We start from the raw sequence: 23,455 nt of genomic DNA, 5'->3' as shown, positions 1-23,455 counted from the left end.
TTGATCTTTGTGCTCTATGTGCAGAGACTGGTGTGAAGGTGGAAGGAACTGTTAGACATGTCACCACTTTCCCCTTCCTACATGCAGATAACTTATGGAGGGCATGCCTGATCAGGGCCTGAGTTTGTGATAGAAGCCTGGATATTTATTTTGGGGTCATGACTGCTTATCACATTGATGCCGCAGTGCTGTGTTGCAAGTAATACAATTTGCCAGGACAAATAATAACCTCAAGCATCTAAGAACCTTTCTTGGTGCTTGGCAGACTAACAGTGAAATCCTAACCATGTCTACTCAGACATAAGTCATATTGATTTCAATGGGTAAGTGGGGTTAGGATAGCAGCTAAAGTATATTTTATTATCCATGCCTTAAATTCTTTGGATCTTAGATACATGGTTTCATATACGCTGTGTTCACCACCATCAAATTCTGAATGTTGCGCAGCAAGGATGGCCAAGATTAGTGTGGTGGCTAGACTCAACTGCACCACTTGTTGATCCTTGAATTTAAGAGTGGGGAGCTTGTGGCCCTCCAGATGTGGTTGGACTCTCATCTGCCCCAGATTGCATGCTAACGGTCAGGGCTTGCAGATATAGTGCACCAAATAACATCTGGAGGCCACAGGTCCCCAAAATCTGCCGTAATTCATGGGTTAATTTTGTAGCATCAAAAACTTCCACACAATATCAGTAGAGTTATTAAAGCTGTCATATGGATAGCAAGTCATTTATCTGCCTCAATATTTTTTTAAAAAATATTCTAGATGCTTAAATGAAATACAGACCACTACTTGTTCAGTTTTGGGAAATAAAACTTCTGCTGACATTTTGCAATGCCGAGCTGCCTTTTCTAGCTAGATTTTATTCATCAAACAACCTACAGAAACTTGAATGGCAGACAACCCTGCCACCTGTTTCTTATGAAGGGATGGACCCTAATTCAAAGCAGAAGGAAGCAATCAAAATTTTTATTTATTCAAAAAGAAATTGCTTAACTTTGAATGAAAATTCTGGCGGTGCTTTATTTCATTGTTTGACCAGATGAAATACATCTGTGAACCAGCACATAAGACCTTTGGAGGGGTGTGTGTGTGTGTATTTTGCTTACTATTGTGACAATGTCACTGCCAACTATACCTCTTATTTCCTATTTAGAACTATCTGAAGTGAATGGGTCAGAGAAGACTCATTGAAAATTATGGACATGACTAACCTAGATCCATTAATTTCAACGAGGTTACTCTGAGCATAATTTAACTGGACATAACCGATTATTTCTATTATGTATTTTGTCACCTGGAAACAAATGAAGCCCAACCAATGTATTATAAACCCAGGAATAAAAAGGTTAAATAAATTGTTATACATAATAATTAACTTGGAGATTCTGCTGAATACAGGAAGAGAACGAAGCTATTCAGTTTACTTCTGCATGTAATATCAATCACCCTTAACTGGGGGGAAACAGAAAATTGTTCTATAGACATTCACTTACCTCTTTCTGCTTTCATGTAGTTTTCTAAGCATATTTTCTAAGTTTCTACGCATATTTTAATGGGTATTTGCCCACTAATTCTAGTCATTGTCTGACCAATTAATTTTACTAAGAGAGGCTGTAATCTGATGAATGCTTTCCTGAGAGTAAGCCCCACTGAACTTATTAGGACTTACTTCCAATTCAACATGCACAGGGATGTGTGGTTTATTAAGAAAATGATTCAAACAGACTTTGAAATGGGATCCTTAACATCCTTCATCCTTTCTGTCTGCTTTTGTATCTTGCACACCATAGATTTTCTTGATGCAAGCAGTAGATGGCAGCATTCAGTGAGTTAACTGAACCCAACAGAAAGCTAGACTACATGCTACGGTTAGAATGCAGAGTGGTCCTACTAAGCCAATATTTTAAGTTTCATAAGTGTCCATGTACATCTCAGCTGAAATGGCTGCAAAGACACTTCCTTTCTGACATGCTTTTCTGTATGCAATACTCACAGGCTGTATACAAGCATACCATGTTATGTTTGAAATTGGCATGGTTTGAATATTCTGTCACCATAGCAATACAGGTGTACTATTCTCTTTAGTGGTACAATCATCCAAAGAATGAGCTTATCCAGGTTTCAGTTTCATTGCACCTATTCAGGGGACACCTCCAAGGTATTGTGCCCACCTCTCCTTCCTGCTCCACATTATCTCCCTGTTTCTTGGGGATGAGTCCAAGATGAGCCAAGGACTTGGAACCAGGAGGTGTGATGCAGGCTAGTGGTCACAACTGATGAGCAAGGAAGGACCAAAGGACAAACCAGAAATAAGCCAAGAGTCAGAACCAAAGAACAAAGGAAGAACAAGTCAGGAGTCAGCAACGTACCAGAGTTTAGGAAGACCTTGCTGTTCGAGCAAGGCCCAACTGGATAAGGGAGCTAACTGTATTCCTTTTTGCCCAGAAAGTTTTGGTGGTCAGCCTTGGTGGGCAGAGTAAATCTAAATGATTCTTCACTGAGATGGCTTCTTCCTGCAGTTCAGTGGTTCACCACATGGGGCATAGATTCCAGCAGCACCTGACACCAACCAGGGTGTCCTTCTCAGGTGAATTAATCAATGCTATGTTCTTCTGTGTTCCATTCCGCAGTCACTTCCTTTATTTCACTCATCATTTTCAAATGTTTGTTTCTGCTCTTTTTGGGGTTCAGCAGCTTTCGCCCATCTGAAAAGTATTTTGGTCCAGTGCTCTCTTTATTTTTCTATTATTTTTTAAAAATCTTTTTTATTCAATTTTACACTATACATTTGAACTCAAACATTAATCATAACCATCAACATTTAGGATTCCCTGAATCCTTATACTTCCCTCCACCTCTCCATGGTTTCCATTATCAAACTTTTTCTACTACATCATATATTCTCCCTATTTTTCTTAAGGTAATCCATTTTTACCTTAGTTTTTAATACATTACAAGCATTACTCAAATCCTGCCAAAGTTTTTAGTTGTTTACAGTGTTATCTTAAGTAAATTGTAATTTTTTCCCATTCCTTATTAAAGTTTCTATCTTCCTAGTTTCTGATTTTCCTGGTCATTTTCACCATTTCGGCGTAGTCCATCATCTTCATCAACCATTTGTCTCTGGGCGGGACTTTATCTTCCTCTCCTTATTTTTCTAAATGATCTATTAGTATGAGATGGATACCAAATGAGGTTCTTGATCTGATTGGTACATGGAGTTAAGAGCAAGTTCAGTGTGTGTGTGTACCAAACCAAAATTGCCCTGTTATTTCCCAGAAGTCCCAGGTGGATCGCAATGGAGTACCATACCAAGAAAAGTGAGAGGCCCTGAAACACATTTACAGCTGTGTCAAGAAACATAATGCAAATCCGGTACTGGTCCCAACAGATGGCTATGGCCAACCAGGTTGCATTTCTGCTGCAATAGGAACACAGGAAGCCAGCCGCTTTTGGTCTATCATGCTTAGCACTGTTGATTCCAACTGACAGTTGCTCTCAGGAGTCTTTTCCTAAGCTTGCCCTGAAGATGACAGGGATGGGACCTGGGAATTTCTACATGTGAAGTGTGTTTTCCACCACTGAGTGTAGCTCAGAGTGTAGCAATAGACCAGGGGGTAGATGCTGCGTTTTGCGTCATATGAATGATGATAGATGCATCTGCATCTGGCAGTCTTTTCCAAATTTGGGAGGAGTTTTTGCAGCGGGAAAGATCTTTGAGGTTAATCTGCTAGGTGCTTTGGGTTGGCTGATTCATTCATCTTTTAAAATGAAAATCTGTAGATGCTGACTTGCTTTTATAAATCCTTTTTGCTGCGAAGATTCATTGTTGATTTTATTGTCACTGAGATTTTTAGTGTTTTAATATATTTTTCTAAGCTTCCCTATAAGACTTTCTGAAAGGTAAAGAAATATATCAGTAAAATAACTAAATAAAGATTGGTCTGGTTTGCATTATAAAATCCACTGAACATTTGTTTGGCCAAACTGTTTTTGTTGTATGTGCTACCAAGCCTTAAATAACTGGGGACCCCGTTATCTGAAAGAGCAACACTTGCCATATCAGCCTGCACAAGCATTGAGATCTGCAAGAGAGTCTTTCTTGCCATCCCACTGCCAGGGAAAACCTACAGTATGATGATAGAGAATATCGTCTTTTTTTTGGAGTTGTGGAATTCCCTTGTCCTTGAGATATTGCTGGTGCTGACATTATTTGGCTGGGGTTTTTTTGGGGGGGGGCACTACCTTTGCCCAGGCTTTTGTGGAGAGCTGATGAGACGTTTCAGTTGTATATTAATGCTTGCTGCTATATTACTGTGTTGTTATTGTGTGCATTTCATCTGATGTTTTAATTCTTGAGATCCATATTGATGTTTCAGATTTATAGCACAAAATTCACAGAAAATATGTGGGACAAAGAAAATCTGTTGCAGAAAGCACCCTAATATTTGTTGGTGGAGAAAGATGACCTTGCTTAATGCAATAACAGTTATGCATACATTCAAATCATGTATGCATCATATACACAATTTTTAAAGCTTTTTGCATTACAGTAGCACCTAGCAAAAACAAGCAAACAAACTCATATGCACACCCACACACCCACACACCCACACACACACACCAACAGTGGCAGTGATGTAATTGTCCATTGTAATTTTCCCCACTGAAATCAACTCAGCTTCACAGTGTTTAACTGCAGCTGGACTACATCAAATACCTTTAACAGGTAGCAACATAATTGTGCAAACATGCATTGCTTTGGAAGGCAAGTCAGTCTGAGAATATTTAAGTCCCCCCCCCCCACCTGCAAAGGTTCTCTCCCTCAAAATGCCATGTGATCGCCTGAACTAGGGCAAAAGTCTCAGCAGTCAGCTATGAGTCTTGCAGTGCCCTCCTGCAGCAGGAACTCAGGGCTGATATCGCCTCCTGCATTCTGTCCCCATGGAAGCAATCTAAAGCGTTGTTTTTAAATTGAAAGGATTCCTGGCCCATGTTTATGTTGAGCTTCTTCATCAACACCTCAGTTGCTAGTTGAAAGAAATGGCATTGAGTTCTCTGATGCAGAGATCAATGATAACAAACTTACCAAAGGTCCTAAATTTCTTAAAGATATTGTTATGTGCCCTCCGCCGCATGATGCAAGGAGACTGGGAGTACCGCCTCGCTGCATTTCTCCCAGCCCAGCATAGCACCCCCAGCACAACAACCAGCCAGAGCCCAGTGGAACTACTCATGGGCCGGCGTCTCACAACAAGACTGGGCCACCTTCACCTCAACAGGGCCCATGATGAGGCAGCAGTGGGGGAAGGTAGGAACCCCTGGACCTTCCAGCCCCGTGCCCCAGTGTACGCAAAGAACTTCAGAGCGGGCCTGGCATGGGTACCCGCCACAGTCACCAGGGCAACTGGCCCCGTGTCATATGAGGTGCTAATGGACGGGGGGCAAGCCTGGCACCGCCCCTGCAATCAACTATGGCAACGACTCCCAGGGGAAACTGCAAAGAGGGCTGGACAGAGGAATCCCAAGGGGATAGCAGAAGGGTGAGGCCCATAGAGCAGGAGGAGCAGGTAAGGGAGGCAGAACTGAGAAGTCCGAGCAGCCACAGGAACCAGAACCACGACTGAGTGGACCAGCGGCACCCAACCCAACGGCCCCATCACAGCTGGCACCCCCGGAACAAGAGCCAGAACCAGGAACCTCTACCGAGAGACCCCCGAGACCACAACGCATACGTAGGCAACTGGGATACCTCAACAACTATGAATCCTCACCTTCTGGGTGCAATGGGAACTTAGAGGGGAGGGGTGTTATGTACTAAGCTTGGATGCTAGAACAATAGGCAAGTAGGATCCTAGAATGCAACAACTGATTGGCTTGCAGGAAAAGACCAATCAGGCTCCAGGAGGAAGTTAATCAGCCTATTAGGCTGGTAGGATCGTAGAATGCAACAACTGATTGGCCTGCAGGAAAAGACCAATCAGGCTCCAGGAGGGAAGCAGAATCAGCCAATCAGATGGGACTCATTGTATAAATAATGTATATAAAAGCCTGAGGTTTGGGGGGCAATTCAATCACTGTTTTACAAGCTGCAATAAAGAGCATGAAATCACTACAGGACTCCAAGTATATTTCAGATATATATCTGTAGGAATGGGCTCATCGAACAAGGCTGTTTGTTATTTTAAGAACGCTGAGCCATGAATTGGGCAAATGCCATCAACAGACAGATATGGGAGGATTGGAATATACAATTGTAATGATATATCCTTTAAATACAGAATGCTTCTTTATGTCATTAAATTAATACAGAAAATGGACAGCCTTTCACTTCCATTGCCAGTACTTGTCTTCCCTCCCCCTCTCCACAGCTGTATACAAATCTCAGCCAATTTCCATTGCAAAAGTCAAAGACAAGTATTTTGTGGTGGGCTTGGAGGATTCCTGCTTGTTGCTACTCCCTAAATACTCAGTTACAAGATTTTAAACTGCAGATTGACTGTCACATGGACATTTTACATTTTGCTGGATGCAGTGAGTAGACAGCTATGGAGGTTGCCCCCAGATGAGGGTGACATCAGTTTCTCCAGCAGACAGTGACATCTGGCATACTTAACTCCTTCCCCTTTCTCCTTGTTAGCTTAGTTTTCTTCATGTTTCTCATACTTACTGGGGGAAAGGACTGCTGACTGTTGTGTTTTCAGACTGATTTACATTCCTCTGTGGCTTACAATTGCCAAATGTATAGTTAAAAGTTTAGAAATCAGCGTCTGTGTCAGAGGCTGGCAAATAAAAGCCTGAACTGATGAAATCAATAACTTACAGATGACCCCAAAAGCACATTCCACACCAAACAGCCATGTTGTGGTGCACCTCTTTTGCAGCCACAGTGAAAAACCTCCTTAGCTTCCAGATACAGGCGAGATGCAACACATCAGAATTACATTCACATATGAATGAGCCTTCACAGAATGAATGCTTTCTTTTTTTTATCACCTCAGCCACAATGAAATGGATTCACACTCTCTGCTATGCTCTTAATCTGCTGTACATGCATGTATGTATCCTCACTTCAACAAGAATGCACTGAACTATGAACAGAAAACAGATTAAATGTACTTAAAGACACAAACACACAGCCTCTGTATAAATGGAACAGAAATTTGGTCTGTTGGTTGGGATATCAAGTCAAATTATCACCCAAGAGAATTTTGGCAACACCTACTCCATCATAGTGCTGAGGGTTCTCAGGAGACCCCCATTCCCCTCACAGAGTTACAATTACCAGAGTTTCCTGGAAAGAGGGATTTATTTCTAAACCACTCTGGAAATTGTAGCTCTGTGAGGGGAATAGGGGTCTCTTAACAGCTCTCAGCACCCTTAACAAACCACTGTTCCCAGGATTCTTTGGGGGAATCCATGACTCAAAGTTGTATTATGGTGCTCTAAATGTTTGGTGCAGATGTGGCCCCTGTATGTGTCAACACGGACCAGGTCTATCAGCTACTCAGGAGGAGGAACACCCAGCCCAGAAACTGATTGTGGAATCTAGTGATGCAATACCTCAGAATTTTTCAATTTCTGATACTATCAGTTTTGGGCACACCTAAAGGTAAAGGTAAAGGGACCCCTGACCATTAGGTCCAGTTGTGGCCGACTCTGGGGTTGCGGCGCTCATCTCGCTTTACTGGCTGAGGGAGCCGGTGTACAGCTTCTGGGTCATGTGGCCAGCATGACTAAGTGCTTCTGGCGAACCAGAGCAGCGCACAGAAACGCCATTTTCCTTCCCGCTGGAGCAGTACCTATTTATCTACTTGCACTTTGACGTGCTTTGGAACTGCTAGGTTGGCAGGAGCAGGGACCGAGCAACAGGAGCTGACCCCATCACGGGGATTCGAACCACCGACCTTCTGATCAGCAAGTCCTAGGCTCTGTGGTTTAACCCACAGTGCCACCCGCATCCCTATAGGCACCTAATATTTACTCTGAATAAAATGATTTATACACAGAAGTTAAAGTAGTAAGATCAATCACTTTACCAAATCACTTTTTATTATCTTACTGTTTACCATGCATTAACAGTGTATTATATTTATCCATTCCCTCATATAACTTGAGACTTTCCACTGTTTTCTATATAAAATTAATTAATAAATGCATTCCCTGACCCTTCTAAAAAAAGGTCTCCCACTGGTCTCAAAAATATTACAATAGCAGCTCACAAGAACGAAATAAAATATCTTAAGTGGGCATATTATACATAGTCCAACTTTCCAGAGTGAAAGTATATAAAATAAAGCTCTCAGTAGCCATCTACCTTTATTTTATTATTTTTAAGATAGCAATGGACAATAAACTCCAATAAATAAGAGATGCTATTAAGAGATTTCCACATTGTTATTGTTGCTCTGCTTGATTCACCTGGTAGCCACTGATGGACATCCAATTTTTTGATGAACCCTTTCCAGCTCCCCTTTTGTTTCTTTTCATGATCTGAGTTGTCTGGCTCAACTTACTTTTGCATGGTATTAAATAAGACATGCCAGATTAGTGGTTTCAATAGTGGTGGAAAGAACTTCCAATTGACTTAAACATAAACCAGATCATTTGGAACAAGTGTTTTTTGGCTGCTGGGATTCTAAATTGCAGATGAGTTTTGGCCCAAGTAGCCTAGGGATGGACTGAACCATGGAGTTTGATACTAAAAAAGCGTGGGCAGCCTTGGACTTTCCATTAAGAAACTTGCTCAGACTTTCATCTCCATTTCTCATTCCTGGTTCTGCCAACAAATGACATCTTAGGATGTCAGCTTGAAGATATACGATGCAGAAATCATGCTGAAGCTAAATATGGGTCTGGCAGTGCCTGGATGGGAGACCATCTGGAATCCTTATGTATGTTTACATTCAGGTATAAAATCCATAATGGAAGAAAAGCAGAATATAAATGCAACAAATGAATTAATTAATAATGAAACCCATGCTTGATGTGACCTACAACATCCTACTGGGCTGAACTAACTAGATTCTGTAGACCTGATTTTTCCCCAGTTGGGTTTTGCTATGGGAGACGCATATCTTTCCGCTTAAATTTCACATTGAGGGTAATTTGGGACAGTTATAACTCTGAATTCACTTCTGACTGAAAACCGCAATAAATGCTGCTGAGTCTTAGGACTTAATTACTTTTTGACTTTCACTATCCAACAAACCTCAGTGTCCTTACTCATTTCACCCAGGAAATACAAACCAAATTACCCTTAGCTGGGTACCTTAGTACATTTCTGCTCCTAATGTTATTGTTTTTAAAGCATATTAATCCATTTTTATTGATCCTTGGCTGGCTTCAGAATTTGTACAAAATATAACAACAATGAGCAGATATGAAATACAGGTTGGCCAGTGAGATATACAGAACTATACATTCTGAGAAAGATTTCTCTTGCGGCAATCTTATTCCAAATATTCCAGTTAGAAGCCACCCCTGACAGGTAATAAAACTCTTGGTAGTTCCCATAATCTTTAATGGTGGAAATTATTGAGATGCTAATTCCAAGAGTCCATAGCTCAGTGGCTGGTAGAGCATCTGCTTTGGATGCACAAAGCCCAAGGTACTATCCCCAATATATCCAGGTAGGGCTGGGGGAGTCTGAATCCCTGCAGAGCAGCTGCCAGTCAGTTTAGACAGTATTGGTCTAGAATGACTAAAGATCTGACTCAGTATAAGGCACCTTCTTATATACCTTCTAGCATGTATGAATCCAAAGCCACTAATGCATGCATTCAAGTATAATCATGCATGATCACCAGAGATCCTTACCTCTAAAATATCGTTTTACAAGGCAGGAAGTGGTATATCAGAATTGAGAACTCAAGAAATCGTCACATGGAGCATCCGCTAACAGTTGAGTTCCTAGTCCAAAGGGGAGCCCCTTGTTCACCTCCGTCACACATTTTGCTGTGGTCTGTGTAACTCACACAGATACTCCACTGGCACACAAAGCATAAAATCCACCTTGTTCTCTACTCAGTTTGACATGATAACATTCCACAACACATATCCTCCGCAGCTGGCCAGCTGAAGCATGCAGTTTTGACAGTGTTGGGAAATGCGTCCAATGGATTTAAACAGAAACCAGACCATTTGGAACCAGCACTCCTTGGCTGAACGAAGAGCAACACAACTGGTCATATCCAGCCCTATTGAATCATTTTGGATGAGTGTCACTGCACATCTGTGAACACCACCAAGTCTTTTTCAAGAGGAGAAAGTAGAAGTTATTATCATTGCCCTCTATTCTTCTTGATGTCACACGGCTGCTCAGTTCCATTTCACCTAGGCCCGTGGTTCCCAACGTGGGGCACACACACCATAGGGGGGCAATTTGATTTTTAAGAGGTGGGGGCAATTCGAGAATGAGTTATTAACAGTTAATGGCCTTTTAGGCTTCCTCCACATGAATAGGAGTTCACTTTTTGAATAATAAGAATTATATGTCATTGGTGGGGGGCATCAGGATTTCAGAGATGCTTAGGCAGGGCATGGCCCAAAAAAAGGTTGGGAACCGCTGACCAAAGAGCAGAAGAACTGCTCACACATTTCTGGCCCAGGGCCAGCTGCATGCTACTTGAGATCTCCCATCATATTTGATCTCCTAAAACAAAACTGTGTGGCCTTCCAGATGTTGGGGGACTACAGCTCTCATTATCCCCGATCATTGGCCCTGTTGGCTGGGGTCATGGGAGATGGAGATCGACAATCTCTGGAGGGGCACAACTTTCTCACCTCATTCCCACAAGCAGCTCTCTGCTTGAGAGAGATTTGGGTTGTAGCAAGCTTGACCCATTGCCCTTGCAGCGGTTCTCCAATGCAAATCTCTCCTGGAAATGCTATAAGCAAGGGAGGGGAAAGACACAGGCACAGTGCAGGCCATTCACATCACATGCAGTTTGACCTTAGGCCTGCCGTGTGAATTGGCAGGCTAAACATTTTACTCCCTTACTAGGGAGGAGGACTCCCACTGGGAGGATCTGCTGGCAGACCCACCTTCTCTGTCAGCAGGTCTCATGTTCTGGTCTTCTCTGATCAGACACTGCAAGGAGCATCTCATGAAACCAAATCCTGCTTAATTGAGGGACTTGCCTTCCCATGACCACCCCCCAACTTAGAAGCACTCAATTTCAGATTTCACCGGGAGCATCCCTGGAACTTCTCCCCTGCAAAATAGCAAATGTGAACAAACCTTGTAAGATCTTGATGGCAATCCACATTCCAAAGGCAGCAGGGCTTGGCTACTTGTTTTTCTCCCAGTTCTCCCCATACGAAAACCAATGCTACCATAGAATAATTTTAAGACTCACCCCAGCCTTTGGTTTAGCTCCAGAACCAGTCATTGGTGTGGAAAATGCTCGATCAGCAACATAGGGCGGCGGAAGAGGTGGAGAGGGTGGGGGTGGTACGTTTGCTTGCTGGTGGCTCAGTATAGCAATGTCCACTCTAGAATCAGGATGCAATTCCAAATCCTTTTTTAAAGAAAAGAAGGACAAATCTCTTTAAGGGATGTGCATATTCCTTAGGTGGCTACCATTCTATTACCTACAGGAAATACATTAAATCACACATTGATGTTGTTTTTTTTATAAAAAAAGTTTGCAACTTTCTCTACATTCCTATACATTCTTGTTCTAAGTAATAATAATGATCTAATCACTGTTGTTCCCTGACACTGTAATATACCTTGAGATCAAAGCTGCAACGCCCTAAAATAAGTTTTTGGGTTGTTTTTTAAAAAAACCCTTTGTTTACGAGCCAGGTTTTTTCAGAAGTCTGGCACGTTTTCTCCTTGTATTTCCTGTACATCTCAGATTATGTCCGCACCTTTTGTCTCTGGAAGCATCTGATACCTCCAGCACCATGTGGAAATTGTTATGCAGCTGGAGTGACATCATCATTTGAACCCTTGTGCAGGTGAAACCTCTTGTGGTTTCTTAAAACTTACAATGTAAACAAAAACTTGGTAACATCCATGTCTAGCGATGGGGGAATCCGTCAATTTTAGTTTATCTCAATTTTTATTTTTTCCACTCTTAAGTTCAGTTCCTCACATTTCTCCATCAGTTTGCTTAAAATAATAATAATAAAAATCTCCTTATGAAAACGCAGCAGCATTTCCTAAAATTGCCTCTGTACGCACTTTTGCCTAACATTGTTGCAAAGCAGTTTTCCTTTATAAAATGCATTTTGGGTACATTGCTTTCACTAATAAATACACACTTTGCCTTATGCCCTTTTCCACAAGTTACTTGACTGGAGAACTGTATTGCAAAATTCAAAGAAGTGTGAATTTCAAAGGGTAAATGTGTTTCGGTTTGTACATTGTTTCAGAAATTGTGAATCAGGTAGGTTCACTAATTAATGCAGACTGAATCAAATTTCCCTCTCACCCCTATGCATGTCTCAATGCTTCAAACTTTTTGTAATATTTGCAGCAGGGCTGAGGAATGTGTGGACTCAAACTTCCATTAGCTATGGATATCATGACCAATGATCAGGGATGGGGAGAGTTGTAGTCCAATAACACCTGGAAAGCCACAAATTCCCCATCATTGATTTACAGAGGAGGCCACAATTCAGTATGTAGTTATGCACAATGAATTCCTATGGAAAACAACTAAGCATATAAACTACATATTGTAACTGTGTATTGGATTCTAGCCTAAGGCTATATATATGAATTCAGAAATGTGAACATTACATGTTACATGTATATGCATGTTTAAGGCTTGCCATCTTTTCTACTGGTTCTGGTTCTGAAGTAAGATGGGTTACAGAGGTGACGTTTATAGATCATGAGCTGCCTTTATATAATTCAGTGGTTGGTTGGTTTGTTTTTCATTTCCCACATTCAAAGAATCCTTTCCACTTCAAGCGGTCCACCTAAGGACTTCTGCATGCTGAAATGATTTCAGCATGAAGTTCCCGTAGCACAATGGCCAGGCCTATTGCTCAGTATAAAGTGAGACTTCAATCAACAACCTATCTGATTCTCGCTTATGAGCACACATTAAGAGGACGATCAATATATCTAGGCAAGATGTTTTTCCGTGAAGCTTGTCTATCACCTGTCTATTTTAAAGTTTTTATTGTTTTTATTTTGATTAATTTTATTATGTATTTTGTTCTTCGTATATTGTAACTTTTTGTTGTGAACTGCCCTGAGATGTATGGATATAGGGCAGTATACAAATTAATATAATATAATATAATATAATATAATATAATATAATATAATATAATATAATGATGTAATATACAATAATATTGCTACTAATATTCTTATTAAGGAGCCCCAGATAAGTCTGATGATGGGTCTATAAACGTAGCAGGAAGCGGTAGAATAGATTCTGCCACTTTGGACTGGAAATACGGATTTCATGTTTATTTTTTGACTGTTAACCCATTTTGGAAAAAAAGTGAGCAAAAAATCCTAGCACACGAGGAGGACAGGTTTTAGCTCAACCCCCTCCCTAGTTTTCTACTTGCAAGGAATGTTCTGTCAATGGCATCATTTTTTTTTTTTAAAGGTGATTTTCACCTGCTGTCTGAAATGCCACAGTACATCTACCACCTTGTTCCCATCTCATTGCAATATATCTATATATAGCAGTGGCTTAGCAAATCTCATAAATTTAGTCACCACATGCCACTACTGTGATTTTGTTTTTTTGAAAATCCAGCTTATTTCAGGGATAAACAAAATAAAGGGTAAAAATAACTTGCAGGGCAGTCCCCTATACATTTACTCAAAAGTCCCACTGAGTTCAATAAGGCTTACTCTTTGGTAAGTGGGCATAAAAGTTAAAGGTAAAGGACCCCGACAGTTAAGTCCAGTCGCGGACGACTCTGGGGTTGTGGCGCTCATCTCGCTTTACAGGCTGAGGGAGTTGGTGTTTGTCCGCAGACAGTTTTTCCGGGTCATGTGGCCAGCATGACTAAGCTGCACACAGAAACGTCGTTTACCTTCCTGCCAGAGCGGTATATATTTATCTACTTGCACTTTGACGTGCTTTCAAACTGCTAGGTTGGCAGGAGCAGGGACTGAACAACGGGAGCTCACTCCATCACAGGGATTCGAACCGCTGACTTTCTGATCGACAAGTCCAAGAGGCTAAGTGGTTTAGACCACAGTGCCACCCATGTCCCAAGTGGGCATAGGTTTGCAATTTTAGTGACCAACGCACGACACAACACTATGTTTTCCATACCAGAATCACTGAAATGAAGGGGAGTTGTGGGGAAAAAGAGGATTTTGCCCCTAAAAGTGCTCTTTAACCGGTCTGCATGTGTGTGTGTGTATTGCCAGAATAGTGTTTTACTTCATCCTTTCCAATATCACAACATATACTCCCATTGAATAAAACTATCTAAAAAAGACAAACAATGCTTTGTTGTCAGAATATTATTTTAACCAAGGCAGAATTTGTAAGCAGCCCATAAATGCCTCCTTGCCTGGGGCACTGGGTCTTACTGAAATGTGGACCCAATAAAAAACACAACATTTCAACACTTTCTCTTGCAAATTCAGCACCCATTGCATCAGACCATTGTGCTGGCATGACTCTAACCCCAGTCTGATTGCCTTTAAAAAACACACGGAGAAGCTTGGCAGGGGACAGGGGAGTCCAATATCTTTTGAATTTTGTACCCTTCACTTGCTTTGGTTTTAGTAGTTCTTAGAACTCTCCCAGTGTGGAGGGAGGCCAAGAAGGAATAAATGAGTAGCTGGAGGCTAGGAAATGGAACATTACACAGACACACAGACACAAACACACACACACACACACACACACACACACACACACACACACACACACCTTTTATTTTTTTAGAAAGGAGAAATTACATGTGCTGAAACAGAAAGACCAACAAGAGTAGGAAAAAGTGGGAGACGCTGCACACACATTTAAAATACATTTGAAGCACATCTCCCTCCCAAGAATCCTGGGAACTGTGCTTTGTTAAGGGTGCTGGGAATTATAGCTCTGTGAGAGATATGCTACAGTTTCCATGCTTCTTTGCTGGCGGGGATGTGCTTTACAAGCACGTTGAGTGCATGGTGTGTACACATTCAGGGGAAGGGTGAGGAAGAAGCAGCAGAGGTAAATACGCAACTGGGATAAAAGATAAGTAAACAAGCAAGCTCACAGGTATGAGTCTCCGTGTGTGTGTCGGCGTGCTGGAAGGCGAGGATGCTGAACCGAGAGCGTTCTCAATATCCTGATCTAGCTGGTCCAGTTTAAGAATGAGTAGCACCATGGAGTCCAATCGCGAGTGATCTTCTCTCACTTCCTGGGGATTAGAACATGCAATTACAGAATCTGAAAGGGCACTTCTGGGAAAGAATAAAAAACTCTCTGTTCCCTAATTTAACAAAACAGCATTCAATAATAGGCAGCAAACACACATTTGCAGTGGGGGGTGGGGAGGAGGGATGGGTGGAGAAAACCACAACACACTGTTTTCTCTCATCAATGGGTTGTTCACTGCGAAGGCTCGACTTACTGACTGAGAAGAATATTGCATGAATCTTAAATACCTTTCTGCTCGAAAACTGTGCAAATGGGAAAAGGGCATTGTTTTAAGTGCTATCGGATGGGGGGGGGATTGGAATGACTGTCCCGAGTCCCCCTACCCCAGCAAAGGAAGGCACATGCCTGATAGTAATTCATTGTTGTCAAAAGTGCAAACTGACAGCCGCTCCTAAGATGTCCCACACACACACACGCTTCTAACGTCTACACACTGCAGCCATTTTCTCAAGGTTCCTCCTTCCCCACCAAACTCTGGAACAAGTGCTGGAGACGATGACATGGTTTTCCCCACCCCCGGTCTCAAGAGTTTCACTACAGGGTGGGTGCAGAGTTTCTCCTGACACAGAAAGCAGGTGGTGGGGCCACTGTGAAAGGTGGCTGTGTGCCCTGTTTTACAGAAGATGGTTGTCTGTTTGAAGAACTCTCATAGGTCAGTCTTCTGTTTGAATCAAGGGTGGCTCTGCTGTGGTACCCCAGACAACAAACTTTGGGTATCCTTAAATACGGCACATTGCTAGCTATTCCTGTTTGTTACTGTTGTTATTTTTCCAGCAGGGAAGAGATGCTTCTGAGGGTTGTTGTTGTTTTGCCCCAGGTGCCAAAGTAACTTTTCATCTTCATTTGGGCTGGGAGCAGGCACCACCTGCTGCTCTCCCACAGGCAGAAAAATGCCCTGGGCTGGCCAGGATTTGAAGTTCTCCCTTTGAAAGTCTGTCTGGTCCACATCCACTTTCAATATAAGCAACCATAGGATGGAAGACCAGGGTGTGAAGACCAGCCTATCTACTGCACCTAGGCAGCAGAAAGAGCAAGCTGACAAGTTACCTGGTCTGGTCCCTGTCTTCCCCATTATGATGAGGTGCATCTCTATACAAATTACAGTCCTTATATACATACTGGACAGTCACCAAACCAAGAAGGTGTAGTCTTGCATCAAATTGAGAGCGAGAGCACAATGCCTCATCTTTAAAAGCTTGGCGGGTGGGGTGTGGAAACTTGTTGGGGCATATTTGTTGCTTCCATCCAGTTCAGATCTTCTTGACCTGTTCTTAAACTCCTGCACCATGGCTCTTGAACCTTGTGTCTGCTGCTGAACCTCTAACAGTATTCACATGAATAATGATTTCTTTCTTACTTAAAAGTAAGAGCCTCTATTTGCATGTTTTGGGGTGGGAGCAGGGACAATTTGATGTAAATCTGTCTCCTCTTTTGCTCTCTTTTTGTGGTTGATGAATTTATTCTTTTTTGATTATGGGTGACATTTCTGATTATGGATAACGTATAAAACTATCTGTGGATCAAATGACTTGGAAAAGGAAGAAGACTTTTCTTCTAAATATTCATAAATAAAAACTGTTTTATGGATTTTTTGTTATAAAATTCTCTTTCCATTTCATGAACAGTGCAAATCAAGGGCTGTTATGCACTGATATTTTTGTAATGAAACTTGATGTAAAAATATTAACTAGATAGATAGATGATAGATTGTATCTGCATGTGTGCTAATAAAAATAAACTTGTAATATGCCAACTCTCTCCACGTCTTGCAGCCAGCAATGCTCCAGACCTACAAATTTTCATTGCAGGATTTATGTCACAACGGTACAATTTTACTGTAATACCAAATTCTATTTTCACCATAATAAATACAGGCCATATTGTTTGCTATGCTATATGCATTCCTGCATATAGAACAGGAAACCTCACAGGCTTTCCTTCACATATTTTTCTATACATTCCATGTCTAGAGGAAAAAGGAAGTATACTCCCTTGGAAGAAGCAAAGCATTCTACTCAAAACATTTTGGTCTTGTACCAAATACTCAGGAATTCCATATAGAAGCCTTGTATTTCTATGCGTGTGTCGGGCATGCATGCCCAAATGCTGGTGAGGTCCTGCCTCTCATGGTTGGAGCAGAGAGGCTAGATGAATATCAGTTAATCTTGCGGCTTCTCTCAGCCCACACCGAGAAAGTGCTGCAGATTTTGGAGCTGGACCGCTACACTGCACATTCCTCTAATGCATGCTTGCTCAGAAGTAAGTCTTGTGGTGACTTGACAAACACTGCCTCAGTCACAGTGAAGTTACACCATCCTTTGGAATTTGATATCCAAAGCTTGCTCCCTCAGGACTGAGTCCCAGTCCTTCTGCTGATTGCCAAAAAACGTTCATAAATGAACCAAATATCAAAACCCAGACTTAACTCACAATGTACATTTTCAGATGGCAACACGCACAGACAGAAGGACACGTCTGCTTTTCCAAGTTTTCCAAAATATGTAGAGAAGAGCTTTCCACATGTACAGCTTTTCAGATAGCAAAAGGAATGTGTGCAGGTTTCGATAGACATGGTCTCCCCACCCCACAATATGTTAATTGAATACATGCTGAATATCTGAAAATGGCTAATTATTGTTAGAATCAGGTGAGCTTTAAAGAAGCTTCATGGTGGGAAATTGTGCTCTAGTTTATGCAAGTTTAAGGACATGGTTCTTTCCCTCCCAATGAACATGTAAAAGTGCTTCTCATTGATTTATTGTAGGCATTCCTTGCCCACGAGGCATGATGATGATGACGACAACACCACCACCAACAACAATTTATTACTTATAAATTACTTATACCGCACCCCACCCATCTGGCTGGGCCTCCTCGGCCACTCTGGGCGGCTTCCAACAGGATATTAAAAACACAATAAAACATCAAACATTAAAAACTTCCCTAAACAGGGTTGCCCTCAGATGTCTTCTAAAAGTCAGATAGTTTTTTATTTCCTTGACATCTGACGGGAGGGCATTCCTCAGGGTGGGTGCCACTACCAAGAAGGCCCTGTGCCTGGTTCCCTGTAACCTCACTTCTCACAGTGAGGGAACCACCAGAAGGCCCTCGGAGCTGGACCTCAGTGTCCGAGCTGAACAATATGGGTGGAGACTGGGCGGAGACCGTTTAGGGCTTTAAAGGTCAGCACCAACACTTTGAATTGAATTGTGCTCAGAAATGTACTGGGAGCCCATGTAGGTCTTTCATAACCAGTGTTATATGGTCTTGGCGGCCGCTCCCAGTCACCAGTCTAGCTGCTGCATTCTGGATTAATTGTAGTTTCTGGGTCACTTTCAAATGTAGCCCCATGTAGAGCACATTGCAGTAGTCCAAGCGGGAGATAACTAGAGCATGCTACACTCTGGCAAGTGATAGTCTGATGCCATACTACTGTTAGAATTCCTGCTCCGTGATTGCAGTCTTTCACATGATGGTATATGTTTTGACTCCACAAAGTGGGAATGTTTGTGTTACTGTGTTCCATGAAGTGGGACTATTGTCCTTTGTTCATTCTCTTTGCTGTCTGATGGTAGAGAGAGAGCCATGTTGCAGTGTTCCGTGTGTGTTTATATGTAAATAAAGTAGATTAGCCAAAATGCCGAGTTGCTGAGGTCTGTTACGCTGAGGTCTGTTACGCAAGCTGCGAAGACTCTGCAGATCCCTAAGTGTGCCGATGTCTGTTGGCATTGGTTGCTGTGATGTTCGGGCAGAAGAAATCTTTTGAAGCTCCCAAACGAACGACCAGGAGGGAGAGAACATGCCAGTCGGGCATGTGTCTCTGCCCGGGTCCTACTAGAGTGTAGGATGAGCTCCTGACAACTACCAAGTGTGACTTGATCTCAGGGCTAGTCCTACCATCAGACATAGCCAAGCAGCCACCAGAGGCAGCAGTCTGCTGGGAAATAGCAAGGGGTTGAAACTGTGTGTGCCACAACTATGATTATGCTGCATACCGGGGGAATGGAGCGGTGTGGAGAAGTGTACCTGGGGTGTGGTTGGGCCTCACATTCTTTGAGATGCCCAAAAGCTTTGCATGGTGGTAGTGCAGCCTGCTGGCTGAAGCAGGCAGGGGGCGAAGGAAGGGCTGAGTGCAAGCCTATGGGGCACCTCTTCACATATGCAAAGCTGCGCACACAGGTGGGTGCTGCACATGTAGTACGGAAAAGACTGTGCTTTGAATTTGCTCATACTGAGGGTGTGGACCAAGGCACTCAAGAATTTAGGTCTGCAATCACCAAGTCAAGTACATTGTGAAGTATTTTGGTTTTTATTTGACTATTACACTATGCCTTAAAACAAATCTTGTGCATTTATTACTTTTCCACACAGTATATTGCAGAGTTAAGCAGCTAGTAAATGTATTCATAAAAACCTAAGAATTATACCCATAAAAACGAAAGTATGTAGAAAATTTTGAGCATGTGCTGGTCCCGGGGGAAGGTACCGTGGGTGTAAGCAGAGTCCACACGAAGAGGGGCGAGGTCCAAGACGGGGAGCCGGGCGGGGAACAGGTACGCTGGAACAGGAGGCCGAGCTGGGAACTGGAACACCGGATAGTCAGGAACAGGAGGCCAAGCAGGGATCAGGAACACAGGAAGGTCCAAAGCCAACAACGACGTTGCTCCCGCAACCTGGGGCCAGGCTGACTGGGCTTTTATCCTCTTCTAAGGCCGGGGGCGGTCCCGACCCCCAGGAGCCCCGCCTCCTCTGGCCTTAAGGCGAGCACTCCTCCTGGGGGCAACCAGTTCCCTTCGCCTCTCTGCCCTAAGCCTCTGCAGATCAGGAGAGGCCGAAGGGTTACTGGGCCCTGGAGGAGGCTCACCTGTGGCCACTGAGTCGTCAAGCCCCTCTGGGGCCAGAAGGGCTTCACCTGGGGCCAGCTCCTGATGCTCTGTCACAGGTGCAGGCTCTTCAGCATCTAGGCCTTGCCCCAGTTCAGCCGGCCCTGGAGGCGGGGACTCCTGTGCAGGCTGGGATTCCTCTGGTTCATCCTCTGAATCGGAATCCCAGGCCATCACACCATCCCCCCTCCCAGGCCCCCCCCTCAACCGAGGGTCCGGACCCGGCTTGCCGGGGTACGTCGCATGGAACTCTCGGAGGCAGGCAGGTGCGTGGACGTTGGCCGCTGGTTCCCAGGAACGGTCCTCCGGTCCATACCCCTTCCAGTCAATGAGATACTGCAGCTTTCCCCTGCGGTATCGGGAGTCCAGGATGCGTTCCACCTCATACTCAGGCTCTCCCTGAACCAACACTGGCTGCGGACGGGGACGGTTCGGGTGGAACTCGTCGGGTGGGGCCACCGGACTCAGCAGGGACCTGTGGAAGACCGGGTGAACCTTCAGGGTTGCGGGTAACCGGAGACGGAATGCTACAGGAGAGACTTGGTCCACGATAGGGAATGGGCCGGTGAAGCGGGCGTCCAACTTCCGCGAAGGTCGAGAGGGGTGGAGGTGGCGAGTGGAGAGCCAAACCAGGTCACCGACGCGAAGTTCCGGCCCCACCTGGCGGTGGCGGTCGGCCTGGGCTTTGTACGCTTCCTTGGCCTGGTGCAGTTGCTCCACCAAAAGCTGTTGCTGGGACTGGAGCTCTTGAAGCCACTCCGTCACCGCCGGGACCGCAGATGCCGGCAGCACATCTGGAAACAGCCGTGGATGATAACCGTAACTGGCCTGGAACGGGGTCTGCTGGGTGGATGCATTCACCGCGTTGTTGTAGGCGAACTCCGCCAATGCCAGGTGGTCGACCCAGTCATCCTGCTGGTAGCTGCAGTAACACCGGAGGTACTGCTCCAGCACCGCGTTCGCCCGTTCCGTCTGGCCATCGGTCTGTGGGTGGTAGGCTGACGAGAGGCAGACCTCTGTCCCGAGGGTCTGGTGTAATGCTCGCCAGAACCGGGATGTGAACTGAACGCCCCGGTCGGACACCACGCGCTCTGGTAGGCCATGCAGGCGGAAGACATGCTGAAGGTACAGCTGAGCGGTTTCCTTGGCTGTGGGTACAGATGGGCAGGGGGTGCAGTGCACCATCTTGGTGAAATGGTCGGAGAACACTAGAAGGCAGGTACAGCCACGAGACGGGGGTAAGTCCACTACAAAGTCCAACGAAACCGTGTGCCAAGGGCGCGGTGGAACTGGCAATGGCTGAAGTAGGCCGGGGGGTCGCCCGGTAGGACCCTTGGCGCGCTGGCAGACATCACAACCAGCAACGTAGCGAGCCACGTCGGCCTTCAGGCGGGGCCACCAAAACTCACGACTGACCAGATGGGTGGTCCGATACCGTCCAAAGTGCCCCGCTGCTGGGGCATCATGGGCCATCCGGAGAACCTCCAGCCGCAGTGGCCCTGGCGGGATGTACAGACGGCCGTGGTGCAGCAGAAGGCCCTGATGCAGGACCAGCCCCGGATACTGTGGGCTGGACCCTTCAGCCAGCTCCCGGAGTCGTTCCTGGGCCCAAGCGTCGACCCGCTGCTGTTCCCGCACCCGAGCCTGCAGTGGTTCCGCCTCCTGGGTGGCCAGGAACGCAGCTGGAGGTAGGATCGTGGTGGGTTCTGCTTGCTGTACCGTGTCTGCGTTGTCTTCAGGTTTCTGGGACAGGGCATCCGCCTTCTGGTTCTGAGAGCTAGGGATATAGCGGATCCGGAACTGGAACCGGGAAAAGAACAACGCCCACCGGATCTGTCTTTGGTTCAGCTTGCGGGTGGTCTGGAGGTACTCCAGATTCCGGTGGTCGGTTCTCACCTCCACCGGATGTCGTGCCCCCTCAAGATGGTGGCGCCAGACCTCAAAGGCCACCTTGATGGCCAGTAGTTCCCGCTCCCACACAGTATAGTTACGCTCCGCTGGTAGGAGCTGGCGGGAATAGAAGGCACAGGGCAAGAGTGGCGCTTCAGGTCCATTCTGTTGAGACAAGACGGCACCGAGAGCCGTACTGGAGGCGTCGGTCTCCACCACAAAGGGTCGAGAGGGGTCAGGATGTTGTAAGATCGGCGCCCTCTGGAAACAGGCCTTCAATCCCTGGAACGCCTCCTCTGCCTCCTCGTCCCAGGAAAACGGCGTCTTTGGGCGCAGTAGCCGGGTCAACGGGGTGGTGCGATGAGCATAATCTGCGATGAAGGTCCGGTAGTAGTTGGCGAACCCCAGGAAACGCTGTAGGTCCTTGCGGTTCCGGGGTGCCGCCCATTTTCGAACCGCTGCCACCTTCCCAGGGTCCATCTGCACCCCATCTGGAGAGAGCCGGTGACCAAGGAAGTCCACAGTCCGCTGATGGAACTCGCACTTGCTGAGCTTTGCGTACAAACGGTGCTCACGCAAGCGCTGCAGCACGGTCCGGACATGTCCCTCATGGCGAGCCGGGTCACGGGAGTAAACCAGTATGTCATCCAAGTACACCACCACGTACTTATCTAACAAATCCTGGAACACGTGGTTGATGTAGCGTTGGAACACAGCAGGCGCGTTGCATAAACCAAAAGGCATAACCAAGTATTCGAACTGCCCGTACCGGGTCCCAAACGCTGTCTTCCACTCATCCCCGGCTCGGATCCGAATCAAGTTGTAGGCCCCCCGGAGGTCCAGCTTGGTGAACACCTGTGCCCCTTGCACCCGCTCCAGCAACTCCGAAATAAGGGGCAAGGGGTACCGGTCTGGGATGGTGATTTTGTTCAGGGCTAGGTAATCATGGCAAGGACGGAGTTCCCCACATTTCTTCTTAACAAAGAGCACTGGTGCCGCAGTAGGCGAGGTGGAAGGCCTAATGAACCCACGCTCCAGGTTCTTGCGCAAGAAGTCCTGCAAAGCCTCGCGCTCTGGCTCTGTTAGAGAGTATAAGCGACTCACCGGTAGGGACGCTCCGGGCTGGAGGTCTATGCCGCAGTCAAAAGACCGATGCGGCGGCAGCTGGTCTGCCCCCCGTTCCTCGAACACGTCTTGGTAGTCCCGGTACACGGCTGGGAGCGTGGGTGCTGCCTCCTCCGTGGGTGCGGCCGCTAGCATCTGCGACTGAGCATGGGAACACGGATCTGGGAAGTGTACGGTCCGTTTGA

The 23,455-nt window shown here is 45.1% G+C and overlaps 1 protein-coding gene across 5 annotated transcripts in view; it reads right to left on the bottom strand.

The window, feature by feature from the left end:
• Nucleotides 1-23,455, bottom strand: part of DLC1 (DLC1 Rho GTPase activating protein) — a 254,199-nt gene that overhangs the window by 174,131 nt on the left and 56,613 nt on the right. For 4 of the 5 annotated variants that reach the window (XM_081875618.1, XM_081875621.1, XM_081875620.1 and 1 more), the window contains exons 3-4: nt 15,209-15,352; nt 11,365-11,526 (exon numbers count right to left, since the gene is read on the bottom strand). In XM_081875618.1, the coding sequence (XP_081731744.1) occupies nt 11,365-11,526; nt 15,209-15,352 (306 nt within the window). The remainder of the gene's footprint in view (nt 1-11,364; nt 11,527-15,208; nt 15,353-23,455) is intronic. The other variant, XM_081875622.1, reaches the window with a different exon arrangement.

The sequence above is a fragment of the Podarcis erhardii genome, assembly GCF_964252035.2.
Source record: "Podarcis erhardii genome assembly, chromosome: 9".
NCBI lineage: Eukaryota > Metazoa > Chordata > Lepidosauria > Squamata > Lacertidae > Podarcis > Podarcis erhardii.
This window is presented reverse-complemented; position numbering and strand designations above follow the sequence as displayed.